The 12,208-nt window shown below is 43.4% G+C and overlaps 1 protein-coding gene across 2 annotated transcripts in view; it reads left to right on the top strand.

Moving 5' to 3' along the window:
- The first annotated feature begins 921 nt into the window (after nt 1-921).
- ABCB7 (ATP binding cassette subfamily B member 7) overlaps nt 922-12,208 on the top strand; it is a 69,293-nt gene continuing 58,006 nt past the window's right edge. Inside the window, exon 1 of one of the 2 annotated variants that reach the window (XM_048865233.2) lies at nt 922-1,109. In XM_048865233.2, the coding sequence (XP_048721190.1) occupies nt 948-1,109 (162 nt within the window). In that variant the 5' untranslated portion in view covers nt 922-947. The remainder of the gene's footprint in view (nt 1,110-12,208) is intronic. The other variant, XM_048865237.2, reaches the window with a different exon arrangement.

Raw genomic sequence — 12,208 nt, 5'->3', positions numbered from 1 at the left:
GTTCAGATGATCCAGCTCGACAAATAGGAATATCAGAAAGCGTGATTAGAGTAAAATCCGTTACACTGTACCTTGCACGAATGGGGGGTGCTGTAACTCAAGATGAACAGTTTATGGAAGGAGCCAAGAAACTACACTGGAAAGGTTTTAATAGCTTGGAGAGAAGGGGAAAAGAGCTTCTGTCCTGCTCCTGTCTTCCCCTGCTAGAGGAACATGCTGAGGCTTGGAGAATCTTCACTAGGGAATTTCCTTAAAGTACAGGACACAAGCACACTCTCCCCCATCCCCTACCACTCTGAGGGGGAAATATGGCCTTTAAAAACTAGTACATTCCATTGTCCTGGTGCATCTAGTCATGGAAAGAGAAGCTCTGTGTGACTGCTAATATGCTCATGTAAGTTATGGTCAGTTCCACTAGTTTGGAAGGCCAGGGGCTTGCTCAGGTGCCCAGAATCACTATAGCCACCGGGTTACAAAACTTGTTCTGTTAAAATGAGAAACAGGGGCAGCAGCAGAGGAGCTGGCCGCTCTGGGACGGAGCATGCAACCACTCCAGCCCCACGCTGCAGCAATCCCTGCCGAAGGAGCCCACGATGGCTCCCTGCCTGCGTAATACCCCTTATTGTCCAGGCTGCCATAGAGATATGTGGACCAGGCCAGAGAGCTGCCTCCGGCAGGTCTCCCCACTGGGGGTAGGGACACTACCAGTGGCTCTGCAGCACGCACAGGGGTTTCTCAGCAGACACCGATAGCACTGAAGGGTGGGAGAGATGGACTGAAACCCTTGGCCTGGTTCCGAGCAACACTACTCTAGAGCAGGCTCCACTTCCGGTACCAGGCCAGCTGAGGGGGCATGAGGACTCTTGCCCTCGCTCCTTCTCCCCCCACCCCGATCGAGTCCGCCAGTTTCCCACAATCCTCTCTGTCTTCTCTCTCTCGCTTTCAAGATGGCGTTGTTGGGGGCTCCACGGAGCCTGGCGGCTCTCGCCGCCTTCCATCGGCGCAGGCTGCTGGCAGCATCCCTGCTCCGGCAGCCGGCGGCCTGCGTCCTCGGCTGGACAGCTGGCAGCGGGCTGAAGCGGAGCCAGCCCTCCCCGCGGATCTATCAGGTGCGGCGGGGAACGTGGGTCCGCACCGGAACCGGGCGCTAGCGGGGAGGACCCGAGGGAGCGCCGGGGAAAGGGAGGAGAGGGGTCTATGGAGCGGGCAGAGCCGGGGATGTGGGCAGGACTCAGCCGCAGGCTCCAGTGGGGGATAGTCGGCAGTGGGGAGCAGCAAGGGCCTGGGGGTGTTAGGGTCAAGGCCGGTGGGGCTGAGCTCCTGGGGAGCAAGGGGGCTCGTCGGCATGGGGCTGCTGCATGGCGCCCTGTGGGGAAGGAGCCCTGGCGTCAGGATTGCAGGGGACGGGGCCAGCAGGGCTGAGGACACCAGGGGAGGCTAGGGCCAAGCAGACAGTGAGTTTCTGTACAGGGGTGTTGCGGGTTGGGCTTTTATAGGGAGAGTTGGTGTCCTCTGTGTTTCTGCCTGTTTTTACTGATAAGTCGTGGCTGGTGGGAAGGTTTCGTTTGTCCTTTTCCTTCTGAGCCCTCTTTGCTCTGTTACTGCTTTCAACAGTTTTGGTTTTTTTTGTATACTTTTTTTTTTCTTGGATGTCCTCATTCCATTGCCCTGTAGTTTGCCTGAAAAAAATATTGTAGCTGCCTATTTGATGGGTTAGTGGATGAATATACAAAGCATAATAACATAAGAACGGCCATAGTGGGTCAGACCAAAGGTCTGTCTAGTCCCATATTCCATCTTCCGACAATGGCTAATGCCAAGTGCCCCAAAGGGAATGAACAGAAAAGGTAATCCTCAAGTGATCCACCCCTGGTTGTCCATTCCCAGGTTCTCATTTCTGAGTCCATTTGTTTTCCCCATGTTCCACTGCCAAACATCATGTAATCAAGTTATTGTACCTCACAAGGTTATTCTGGTGAAGAAAATTTAAGTGATGTTGACAAAGTAGGGAACTTGCTGGAGCTATAGCATGAATGTAAGGGGACTTGAGTAGACAGCTGTTGCTTATTCTGTAGTGGGTGACTGAGGACCTAGTACTAATTACACTGACTTGAACAGATTTGGGCCTTCTGACAGCCGTGTAAATACTGTGTTCTCTATTATGTTTACATATGTGGCCGTTAATTTTGATGCACTTTAGTTCTAATGTTTTTAAAACAAAGTTGGAAGCTTTCTTAAGTAATAAGAACTGATCTTTTAACTGTGAAATGTTTATAATGTAAGCAACTATTTAACACAAAGTTTTGTTACATGTTGTTGGTTTATTAGATGGTGACATAAAAGGGGGGCTGGTAAAGAATGAGACAGTCTTTTTATATCAAAAATACTGGTTCAAATTTGACCCAGAATAACAGTAGGCTGTTAAGTGGGCTAGAGGACCTGTAATTATAGTCATGGTCCAGTCTAATGGAGACACAGTGTCTGTATCAAAAAGCCACCAGCATATTCAGTGGTAATGGCATTCTCCTCTTGACTTAGAGGCCAAGAAAATGACTACTCTGAGCCTCCAGCTTCTGAAGAGCATGTTGCACCTGTGTTATGTGATGCCACACTTTTTGGGGGGGTGCTGTTTTAAAATACTTGTTTTTAACCTATAAATAAGGGCTGTCTATTTAATTGCAGTTAACTCACGTGATTAACTCAAAATTAATCATGATTACATTTTTAATCGCACTGTTAAACAATAGAATACCAATTGAAATTTATTAAATACTTTGGATGTTTTTCTAAATTTTCATGTATATTATATTCTGTGTTGTAATTGAAATCAAAGTGTATATTATTTTTGGTTACAAATATTTGCATTGTAAAAATGCTAAACAAAAGAAATAGTATTTTTCAATTCACCTCATGCAAGTACTGTGTAGTGCAATCTCTTTGTTCTGAAAGTGAAACTTACAAATGTAGATTTATTTTTTTGTTACATAACTGCACTCAAAAACAAAACAATTTAAAACTTCAGAGGCTACAAGTCTCTTCAGTCCTACTTCTTGTTCAGCCAATCGCTAAGACAAACAAGTTTGTTTACATTTGCAAGAGATAATGCTGCCCTCTTCTTATTTACAATGTCACCAGAAAGTGAGAAAAGGCATTTGCATGGTGTTTTTTGTAGCTGGCATTGCAAGGTATTTACGTGCCAGATACAAAATTTTTATTAAAGCTAGTGTTAAAATAATTATATAACACATAGGTTGAGAAAAGAATGTCTGTACATCTGGGTATAGTACTTAGATTTTCCACAAATACAAAGTTTGTTTTTAAAAGTCATATGATACACAGAGTACATAATCAGCAATAACCCAAATTTAGGTGAATAGATTTAACAATACAATTTAGATATTAGAATTTGAGTACTCGGGTACATCACTCATGAAAAGTTATACAGAGATTTGGTTGTGAAAAGCAAAATATATCAATGAGTGGAGATTGTCTCTCAGTAATTGAGAATTAAACATTCGTAAGCCCCTTCATGCTTCAGCCACCATTCCAGAAAACATGCTTCCATGCTGATGACACTTGTTTAAAAAAAATAAATGCGTTAATTAAATTTGTGACTGAACTCCTTCGGGGAGAATTGTATGTCCCCTGCTCTGTTTTACCTGCATTCTGCCATATATTTCTTGTTAAAACAGTCTTGGATGGTGACCCAGCACATGCTGTTCATTTTAAGAACACTTTCACTGCAGATTTGACAAAATGCAAAGGTACCTGTGACGGGTTGGATCACAGAACCCCCTTGGGGCTGCCAACTGATGTGCCAAGACTACTACTTCCCCTGCTTTCCCTGCCAGTTTGGGACTCCAGCACCCTGTCTTGCTGAGCCAGAAACGCCAGTCTGCTCTAACACAGACCCAGGGTCTGAACCATGTCCCCTAACAGCAGTAGGCTTAACTGAAAGCAGCTTACAGAAGTGTGCCTGCCTTTAACACTCAGATGCCCAACTCCCAATAGGGTCCAAACCCTAAATAATTCAGTTTTATCCTGTATAAAGCTTATACAGGGTAAACTCATAAATTGTTTGCCCTCTATAACACTGATAGAAAGGTATGCAAGCTGTTCTTCATCCCCCCCTCCCCCAGGTATTAATACATGCTCTGGGTTAATTAATAAGTGAAAAGTGATTTTATTAAAGACAGAAAGTAGGATTTAAGTGGTTCCAAATAGTAACAGACAGAACAAAGTGAAGTACCAAAATAAAATAAAACACACAAATCTAAGTCTAGTACAGTAATAAAACTGAATACAGATAAAATCTCACCCTCAGAGATGTTTCAATAAGTTTCTTTCACAGACTGGATGCCTTCCTAGTCTGGGCACAATCTGTTCCCCTGGTACAGCCCTTGTTCCAGCTCAGGTGGTAGCTGGGGGATTTTTCATGATGGCTGCCAATGACAGTGGCCAAGTCGAGCAGGATCTGTGCACAGCTGATTGCTTTGAGATAGATACTGGTGGTGATTTTAAGTGAGTTTTAAGTGTGGTGGCTGGAGAACAGACAAAGTGGTTACTGGTTTGTTGTTTTATGTTTGCTTATTTCAGGTAAGGGAAATAGGGACAGAAAAGGAAGCAGAATAAGTAAGAGTGAAGATCAGAACAAGCGAGAACTGCACAGGTTGCAAATTACCCAGAAAGTGTGAACATTGGGTCTTGGGAAAGTCTCTGTTAACTAAGAAGCCTCTGAGCTGAGTGCCTCCCAGTTTCAGTGAACTGCAGAGGGGGCGTGGCCCAGCACAAGAGAGCAGGAAAATGACTACCAGTGAAGCAGCCAATAAACTATAGCTGGCTAGACTGAAAGCAAAAGAGAGAGATGGAATTAAGACCATTAGAAATGAATGCGGAGGAGGCTGCCCACAAGAGAGCTGTGAAGGCAGAAACAGCCAGGGTGGAGGCAGAAGAGGCTGCCCATAAGAGAGCTATGGAGGCCCAATGGGAGGCTCAGAATCATGAACTGGCTGTTATGGAGTTGAAGAGACAAAACCCTTCAGCTGCTGGCTCCACTTTCTCAAAAATCCACAAATGGGAGTGACTATGCCCCCAGTATGATGAATCCTGCAATATTGCAGAATATTTCATCGCCTTTGAGAGACTGTGCACCCTCCATGCGATCCCTGAAGACCAAAAGATGACCACATTCATAACAAAATTGACTGGCAGAGCTCTGGACATATTCAATAAGATGTCTATTGATGATGCTTCAAACTGTGGTAAATTTAAGGAACTTGTTCTGAAACAGTTTCAGGTTATACCTGTAACCTACAGGATTAAACTCGGGAGTCTTAAGAGGGGATCTGGATTGAGTAATGTAGTTTATGTAAATGAAATGAGAGATTTGGTAGACAAGTGGGGAAGGGGGGAAAGGCATTACAAGCTGTGAAGGAATGTGTGATTTGGTTACTCAGGAACAATTCCTGAATATTGTGCAGTGGTGATGTAAAACAGTAATTGTGGGACAAAAAGGTGGATGCAGTGGGAGAACTAGCTGGGTATGCAGACTCTTATGAGCAAGCACCAGCTGCAATTAAACACAAACCACTGGCTGAGGGGTACAGGGTTGGTGGAAAGCAAAGCCACCATTTTGCCCCTGGGAAAAAAGAGGCTGGGCGTTCACCTCCCCATTCCCCTGTTACTCATCCCATATTTCCTGCACAAGCAGGGGATCCCCGAAGGTGCTTTCACTGCAGTTCCTCAGGGCACTTGAGAAGCAGCTGTCCCAAATTAATGGCAAGTAAACCTCCCTTGTCCCATGTTCGCTCAGTTGCCCTCAGCCCTGAGTCCCCTCCTACTTCTTAACACACCAGCTTGGTGGACACGGGGCCTAGTGAAGTGGACAGGGAACATGTCAAGGTTGATGGCATGGAATGTCTGGGGTGGAAGGATACAGCGGCTTAGTTCTCTCTGGGTCAGACCTGGGTCTGGGTTTGCAGCAGGCTGATGGGTCTGGCTCAAACTAGGCAGGGCACTGAAGTCCTAAGCTGGCAGGGCAGGAAAGCAGGAGCAGAAGTAGTCTTGGCACATCAGGGGCAGCACTCGGCCCAAGGTTTAAGAATCTGAAGCGCCTTGCAAAATCTGAGAGGGATGAGGTGTGGAGCATGCTTTCAGAAGTCTTAAAAGAGCAACATTCCGATGTGGAAACTATAAAACCCGAACCACCAAAAAAGAAAATCAACTTCTGCTGGTGGCATCTGACTCAGATAATGAAAATGAACGTGTGTCGGTCCGCACTGCTTTGTATTGTTATAGCAGAACCTGTCATCAGCATGAATGAATGTCACCTGGAATAGTGGTTGAAGCATGAAGGGACATACGAATCTTTAGCGCATCTGGCACGTGAATATCTTGTAACGCCGACTACAACAGTGCCATGTGAATGCCTTTTCTCACTTTCAGGTGACGTAAACAAGAAGCGGGTAATATTATCTCCTGCAAGTGTAAACAAACTTGTTTGTACGAGCAATTGGCTGAACAAGAAGTAGGGCTGAGTGGGCTTTGTAGGCTCTGAAATTTTACATTGTTTTATTTCTGAATGCAGGTATTTTTGTACATAACTCTACATTTGTAAGTTCAACTTTCATGATAAAGAGATTGCACTACAGTACTTATATTAGGTGAATTGAAAAATACTATTTTTTGTTTTTTTACAGTGCAAATACATGTAATCAAAGATAAATATAAAGTGAGCACTGTACGCTTTGTATTCTGGGTTGTAATTGAAATCAATATATTTGAAAATGTAGAAAACACCCACAAATATTGAAATAAATGGTATTCTGTTATTGTTTAACAGTGCGATTAATTGCGATTAATTTTTTTAATCCCTTGACAGCCATACTATAAATCCTTAAATTAGTTGGGCCCTGACCTCAGAGATGGCCTCTCTCCTTATGGCCCTGTCTAAACGATGAACTCCCATTCTAACTCTCTAAGGCTTTTAAACACAAGTGTATACAAAGTAAAAAACTTTTTTTTAAAAAAATATGTAACTAGTTGTGACCAGTTCTAGGAGTGTGTATTTAAAAAAATATCAAATCTTTTCACACTGGCTAGCAGGTTTAGGCCACAGGTTAGGAAGTGTCTGTGCTACCAACCCAGACCATGCTCATTGTACTCTAAAAGGAGTAAAACAGTCTACAGTAAAAGCTGTTTTATCCAGCATGCTGGGGGAATTGGGGGTGCTGGTAAGTGGAAAAATTCCAGTTAACTAAGGGGGAGTGAGTTTGGGTGCAGGAGGTGGTGCAGGGTTGGGGCTCGGGAGGGGGTGTGGGACACGGGCTCTGGGAGGGAGTTTGGGTGTGGGAGGGGGCTTGGGGCAGGGGGTTGCGATGAGGAAGGGGTTTCAGGGTGCTAGATCCAGGGGGGCACTCATCTCAGGTGACTCCATGTAAGTGGTGAGCTGTTCCTAGGCCAAGGCATGGCTCTGTGCGCTGTCCTGCCCCACCCCACCCCACCCGCTGGCTCTGCAGCTCCCTTTGACTGGGAACCACAGCCAATGGGAGCTGTGGGGCCAGCACCTGCATGCGGAGGCAAGCTGCCTAGCCACGCCTCCGCCTAGGAGCAGCAGGTACAGGTTTCCGCTTGTGGGGAGCCACCCGAGGTGAGCACCACCTGGATCCAGCACCCTGACCCCTCCCATGCCCCAACTACCTGCCCTGAGCCCCCAGCACCTAAACTCCCTCCCAGAGCCCATGCCCCACACCTCCTCCTGTGCCCCAACCGCTCTCCCCCTTTCGCACTCTGAACCTTTCATGGCCATTCCTCTGCCTTGGAGCAGAAGGCTCATGTCGCCACTTCCGGGGAGCCACGCGGTGCCAGGTAGAGAGCCTGCCGGTCCAGTGCCAACCAGACTATAAACTGGACTTCCTATGAAGATTAGAAATGCTGATTTATAGAGTTTTCTGGCTGGTATAGGGCCTGATAATACAGCTTTTACTGTATTATAATGTCTGCTGTTGTATTTAATTATAACTATCAACTTTGTTTAATACATTTTAAAAATGTGTTGAGCTTGTTGAATAGTAGAAAAATACTTGTTGAATGTATAAATCGATAGAATAGTATTTGACCCACTGTTAAAACTGGTTGATTATTGAGTAAATATTTACTTTGATGATTTTTTCACTTAATCATGGGACTGGAAGTGACCTTGAGAGGTCATCTAGTCCAGTCCCCTGCACTCATGGCAGGACTAAGTATTATCTATTTGGCAAAATTTCAACATTATTTTAATAATGTTTTATATCTCTCTTCATTCTTGCCATCACATGACTTTTTTTAGTATAGTTCATGCTGTATTTTCCACAGGATATTATAATTTTTACAAATTTATTATTCCTATTTATAAAATATTGTAACACCAACCATAGCAGATCTAATTTTAATTTTTTTAAAGCAAATCATAAAGGCTGCTGTAATCTAGACTCACTGAAAACCTATTTACAGTCTAATTTCCTGTCATTGTTAACTCTATTAAATTCAGAATTTTGTTCTGCAGTGTTAAAGATTAAAATCAGTAGCAGCCAGAGTAACTACAAGAAGGAAAGGCAACCGTAAGAGTCTCTGCTAAAAGGGGGCCAACTAGTATGTGACTGACAGTACAATATTGTATAGAGGATCACCACGGAGCCCTGTGGTAGCTAGTTGTCTTTTACAAGCACCACTCTGTAATAAATTTCAGTCGGATGCTAGCTTATGAGCATAACCCTGCTTATGAAACACAGTTAAGATTTAGTCTATAAATTGGAATAGTTTTTAACTGGGTTAAGGGACAATCTTGTTTAGCTATATCTGAGAGAAAATCAAAATTTCTGCCTCACAGGAAATTCTGATATTTCAACAGTTGTGTTTTGCCCCGAATTGAAAAGAAACATCAAAATATCAAAATTTTTAGTGAAACAAAAAGTCTGAAAAAGTTTAATTGCAGAATTGTTGAAATAAGTTCTTGTTAATTTCAATTTTAAATAGGTTTATTTTTATGGCAGCCTATGCTAAGGCCTAAGCTTGCTATGATCTACTAAAATAATTTAAGTTAAATTTAAAAAAAAAATCAAGCAGTGCATGTTTGCTGCCGAAGGTTTAAAGAAAGTCAAACCACTGAACTCTTGGAAGTCGCTGGCTAAGCCCCTGGGACCAGAGTTTGAAGTGCTAAGCCAGCCTTTGACAGCTGTCACCTTTCTAGTGGGTGCAGAAAATATTTTATTCTTTTCAATTTATACAGTCAGTTTATAAAAGGACTGGTTCATTCAAAGTTGAGAAACTGATTTGGGAAAGTTTCTTTTCCTCTTTCAGTCTGTAAATAAAAACAAGTATGAGTTCTAGTTCTAAAGTCTTGAAGGACATGGCAACCAGAAACAATAAATTCAACTTCAGATAATACTTCCTGATTTGATAAATCAATTTGTTTTAAATGCAGAACATGTTTTGATAAACTTATTTTTTCTCATGTATCCAGTACATTTAATCTAGCTTTATTTAACTAACTAACTAAATAAAATGCTGATTTTGTGCAGTTTTAATTTAATTCCAATTTCCATCCAAATGCAGCTTGACACAAATCACAAGTAAAAAATTGATAATCTAATAAATAAAAGAAGTATCATTCACCATTTTCTAATATAATAAATATGTAAAAATAAAGAATCTTAATAAATGTGTGTTAATCTATATAACTGATTAAATATACTTATATAGGTATAGTGTATCCTGGAGATTATTAAATAGTGGTTCCAAATTTAGTGTATAGGGTGAAATTGAGCTGAGTACCTAAAGTCTGTTAACTTCTGGATAAGTCTGAATCCTTCTCATGCCTTTACATATCACTTATGGCATGAATGAGCCTCTATCATTCCTTCTTCAGCTGCCCAGTAGTATTCCCACTGTGGCATGAGCTCTGGCTTCATTATTAACATATGTCCCAACTGTTTCCATCTTTACTTGATATCTTTAGAGATAATGGGCTGTTGCATTTTGACGAATCTCGGCATTTGTTATAAATTCATTCCATTTAATACCTAGTATTTTTCTAAGGCATTTGGATATCTGTATTTTTGGATTTCCAGCTTTCATATCCATATGTTCAGATAGAAATAACGTTTTAGTGGAAGATTCAGAATTTCATCTTTAAACTAGATTTTTGATGACCAAATCTTGTTTAAGGTAGCGTATGCAGCTGCTGACTTGCCAATTCATGATACTATTTGCTTCTGGACATCCCTGTGGCTTGAACGTTAGTGTCAAGGTATGTTAGTTGATTCAGTTTCTGTATTCCTTTGCCTTCCAAAGTAATATTGGAGTTGAGAGTTGTTGGAGTTCTCGTTTAATTTTTTCTTCATAACTGATTATTAACCCTGCCTTTTTGATAACGCTGGACAGTCTTTCGGTTTTTACTTGCATTTTGGTTGAGCTGTCACTTAGAAGACCTATGTCATCAGCAACATCTAGATCTTCTAATGTATTGTTGAGCCTTGTGATGCCTGTGTTGTATCCATCTACACTTTCTCTCATTATGAAGTCAATAGCATTGCCAAGCAGTAGCAGTGAGAGAAGGCTTCATTGTTTGCTACCAGTTAAGTGCCTGTCTGATTTTGAAATAATCTCATGTTTAAAAGATCTGTGTTGATAATCCTACTGCATAGTTAACTTCTAAGTGCTTCTTAAGTGGTAGAATACATATATTTTGGAATATACTTTACTTTACTGTGGATATTTTTAAAAGTATCTTCAGAAAGCAAATAATTTGTACTGGCTTTTTTCTAAATTGGTCAGAAGTGTACTCCATTTTATCTACTTCTGTTGCTGATGGGGTTTTTTTCTTTGTTTGTTTGGTTTTTGCATCTTGACATTTTCCATTTTTATCTCTGTTTCCTGACATTTGTTCGGTAATTCTCTCTCCCTTTTCCCTCACTTATTTATTTATATTTTTTAAAAGAACATTCTATAACTTGCATAGGCATACTGTAGAAGATGAAATCTAAACATCAAGTCACCTTTAAAGTCCAGACAATTTTTATTCCCTTCCATTAGAATTTTGTGGCAAAGTCCTAAATGAAAATTCAGTTTCATTGAAACAATGAATTGTAACAGAGAAGCATCCTTCCCCTGCTGCTGAAATGCCAGAGTGGTGCAAAAAATGCTTTGCTATATTCTTGTTCAGTGGTGAGCTGGAGCCGGTTCGCACGAACCGGTTGTTAAATTTTTGAAGCAGTTTTAGAACCGGTTGTTAACCCGCTTCCCTGCAGGGGGCGCTGAGACTTTGATGAGCTCCGGCCGAGAAGTGATGTCGTTCCTCCTCTGGCCACTGGGGGCGTTGTGCTGCCGGAGCCATGTGGGCTGCTGCCTGACCCTGGGCATGAGCCCTGTTGCTGCTGCTTCCCTGGTCCTGGGGCTCCCGCTGCTGCCTGTTGGGTCCCCGGCTGCTCTGTTGGGCCTGGGCTGCGTCCTGCTGCTCGGGCTGCTACGAGCCGCTCTCCCCGTGAGTACCCACAACCAGCCCGTCTCCAGCCACTGCCGCACCCCTCTGCCTGAAGCTAGCCAGCCCCACACCCCCCGTCTCCAGCCAACCCCTGCCGCACACCCCTGCAGCCCTGCCCGAAGCCAGCCAGCCCCGCACCCCCCTGCCCTGCCTGCAGCCACCCCTTGGCCTGCAGCCAGCCCCGCACCCCCTTGCCCTGCCTGCAGCCAGCCCCTGGCCTCCAGCCAGCCCCCTGCCTCCAGCTAGCCCTGCCCCACGCCCCTGTCTGCAGCTGGCCCCACGTCCACTGGTGCCCTGGAGTTCCCAGGGCAGTAACCCTGCCCACCTGCTTCAATGAGGGAGGCAGGGAGCAACTGGGATCCACACATGTGTACATCCTAGGGTGACCAGACAGCAAGTGTGAAAAATCAGGATGGGGGTGGGGGGTAATAGGAGCCTATATAAGAAAAAGACCCCAAAATCGGGCCTGTCCGTATAAAATCCGGACATCTGGTCACCCTAGCACACCCCCAGGGAGTGGCGGGGACCCACACATGTGAAACGGAGCTCATTTCTAGTTCAGGCCCATCTTTTTAGAAAAGAATTTTAGGTAGGGTTAACATACATCCGTTTTTTTCCCGGACATATCATACTTTTTGGTTCTTAAATCGCCGTCCTGGAGGAATTTTTAAATTTTAAAAGATAATT

This window comes from Caretta caretta, chromosome 9 (genome assembly GCF_965140235.1).
Source record: "Caretta caretta isolate rCarCar2 chromosome 9, rCarCar1.hap1, whole genome shotgun sequence".
Taxonomy (NCBI): Eukaryota; Metazoa; Chordata; order Testudines; family Cheloniidae; genus Caretta; species Caretta caretta.
Note: the sequence above shows the minus strand (reverse complement) of the source record. Positions and strands in the feature narration are given on the sequence as shown.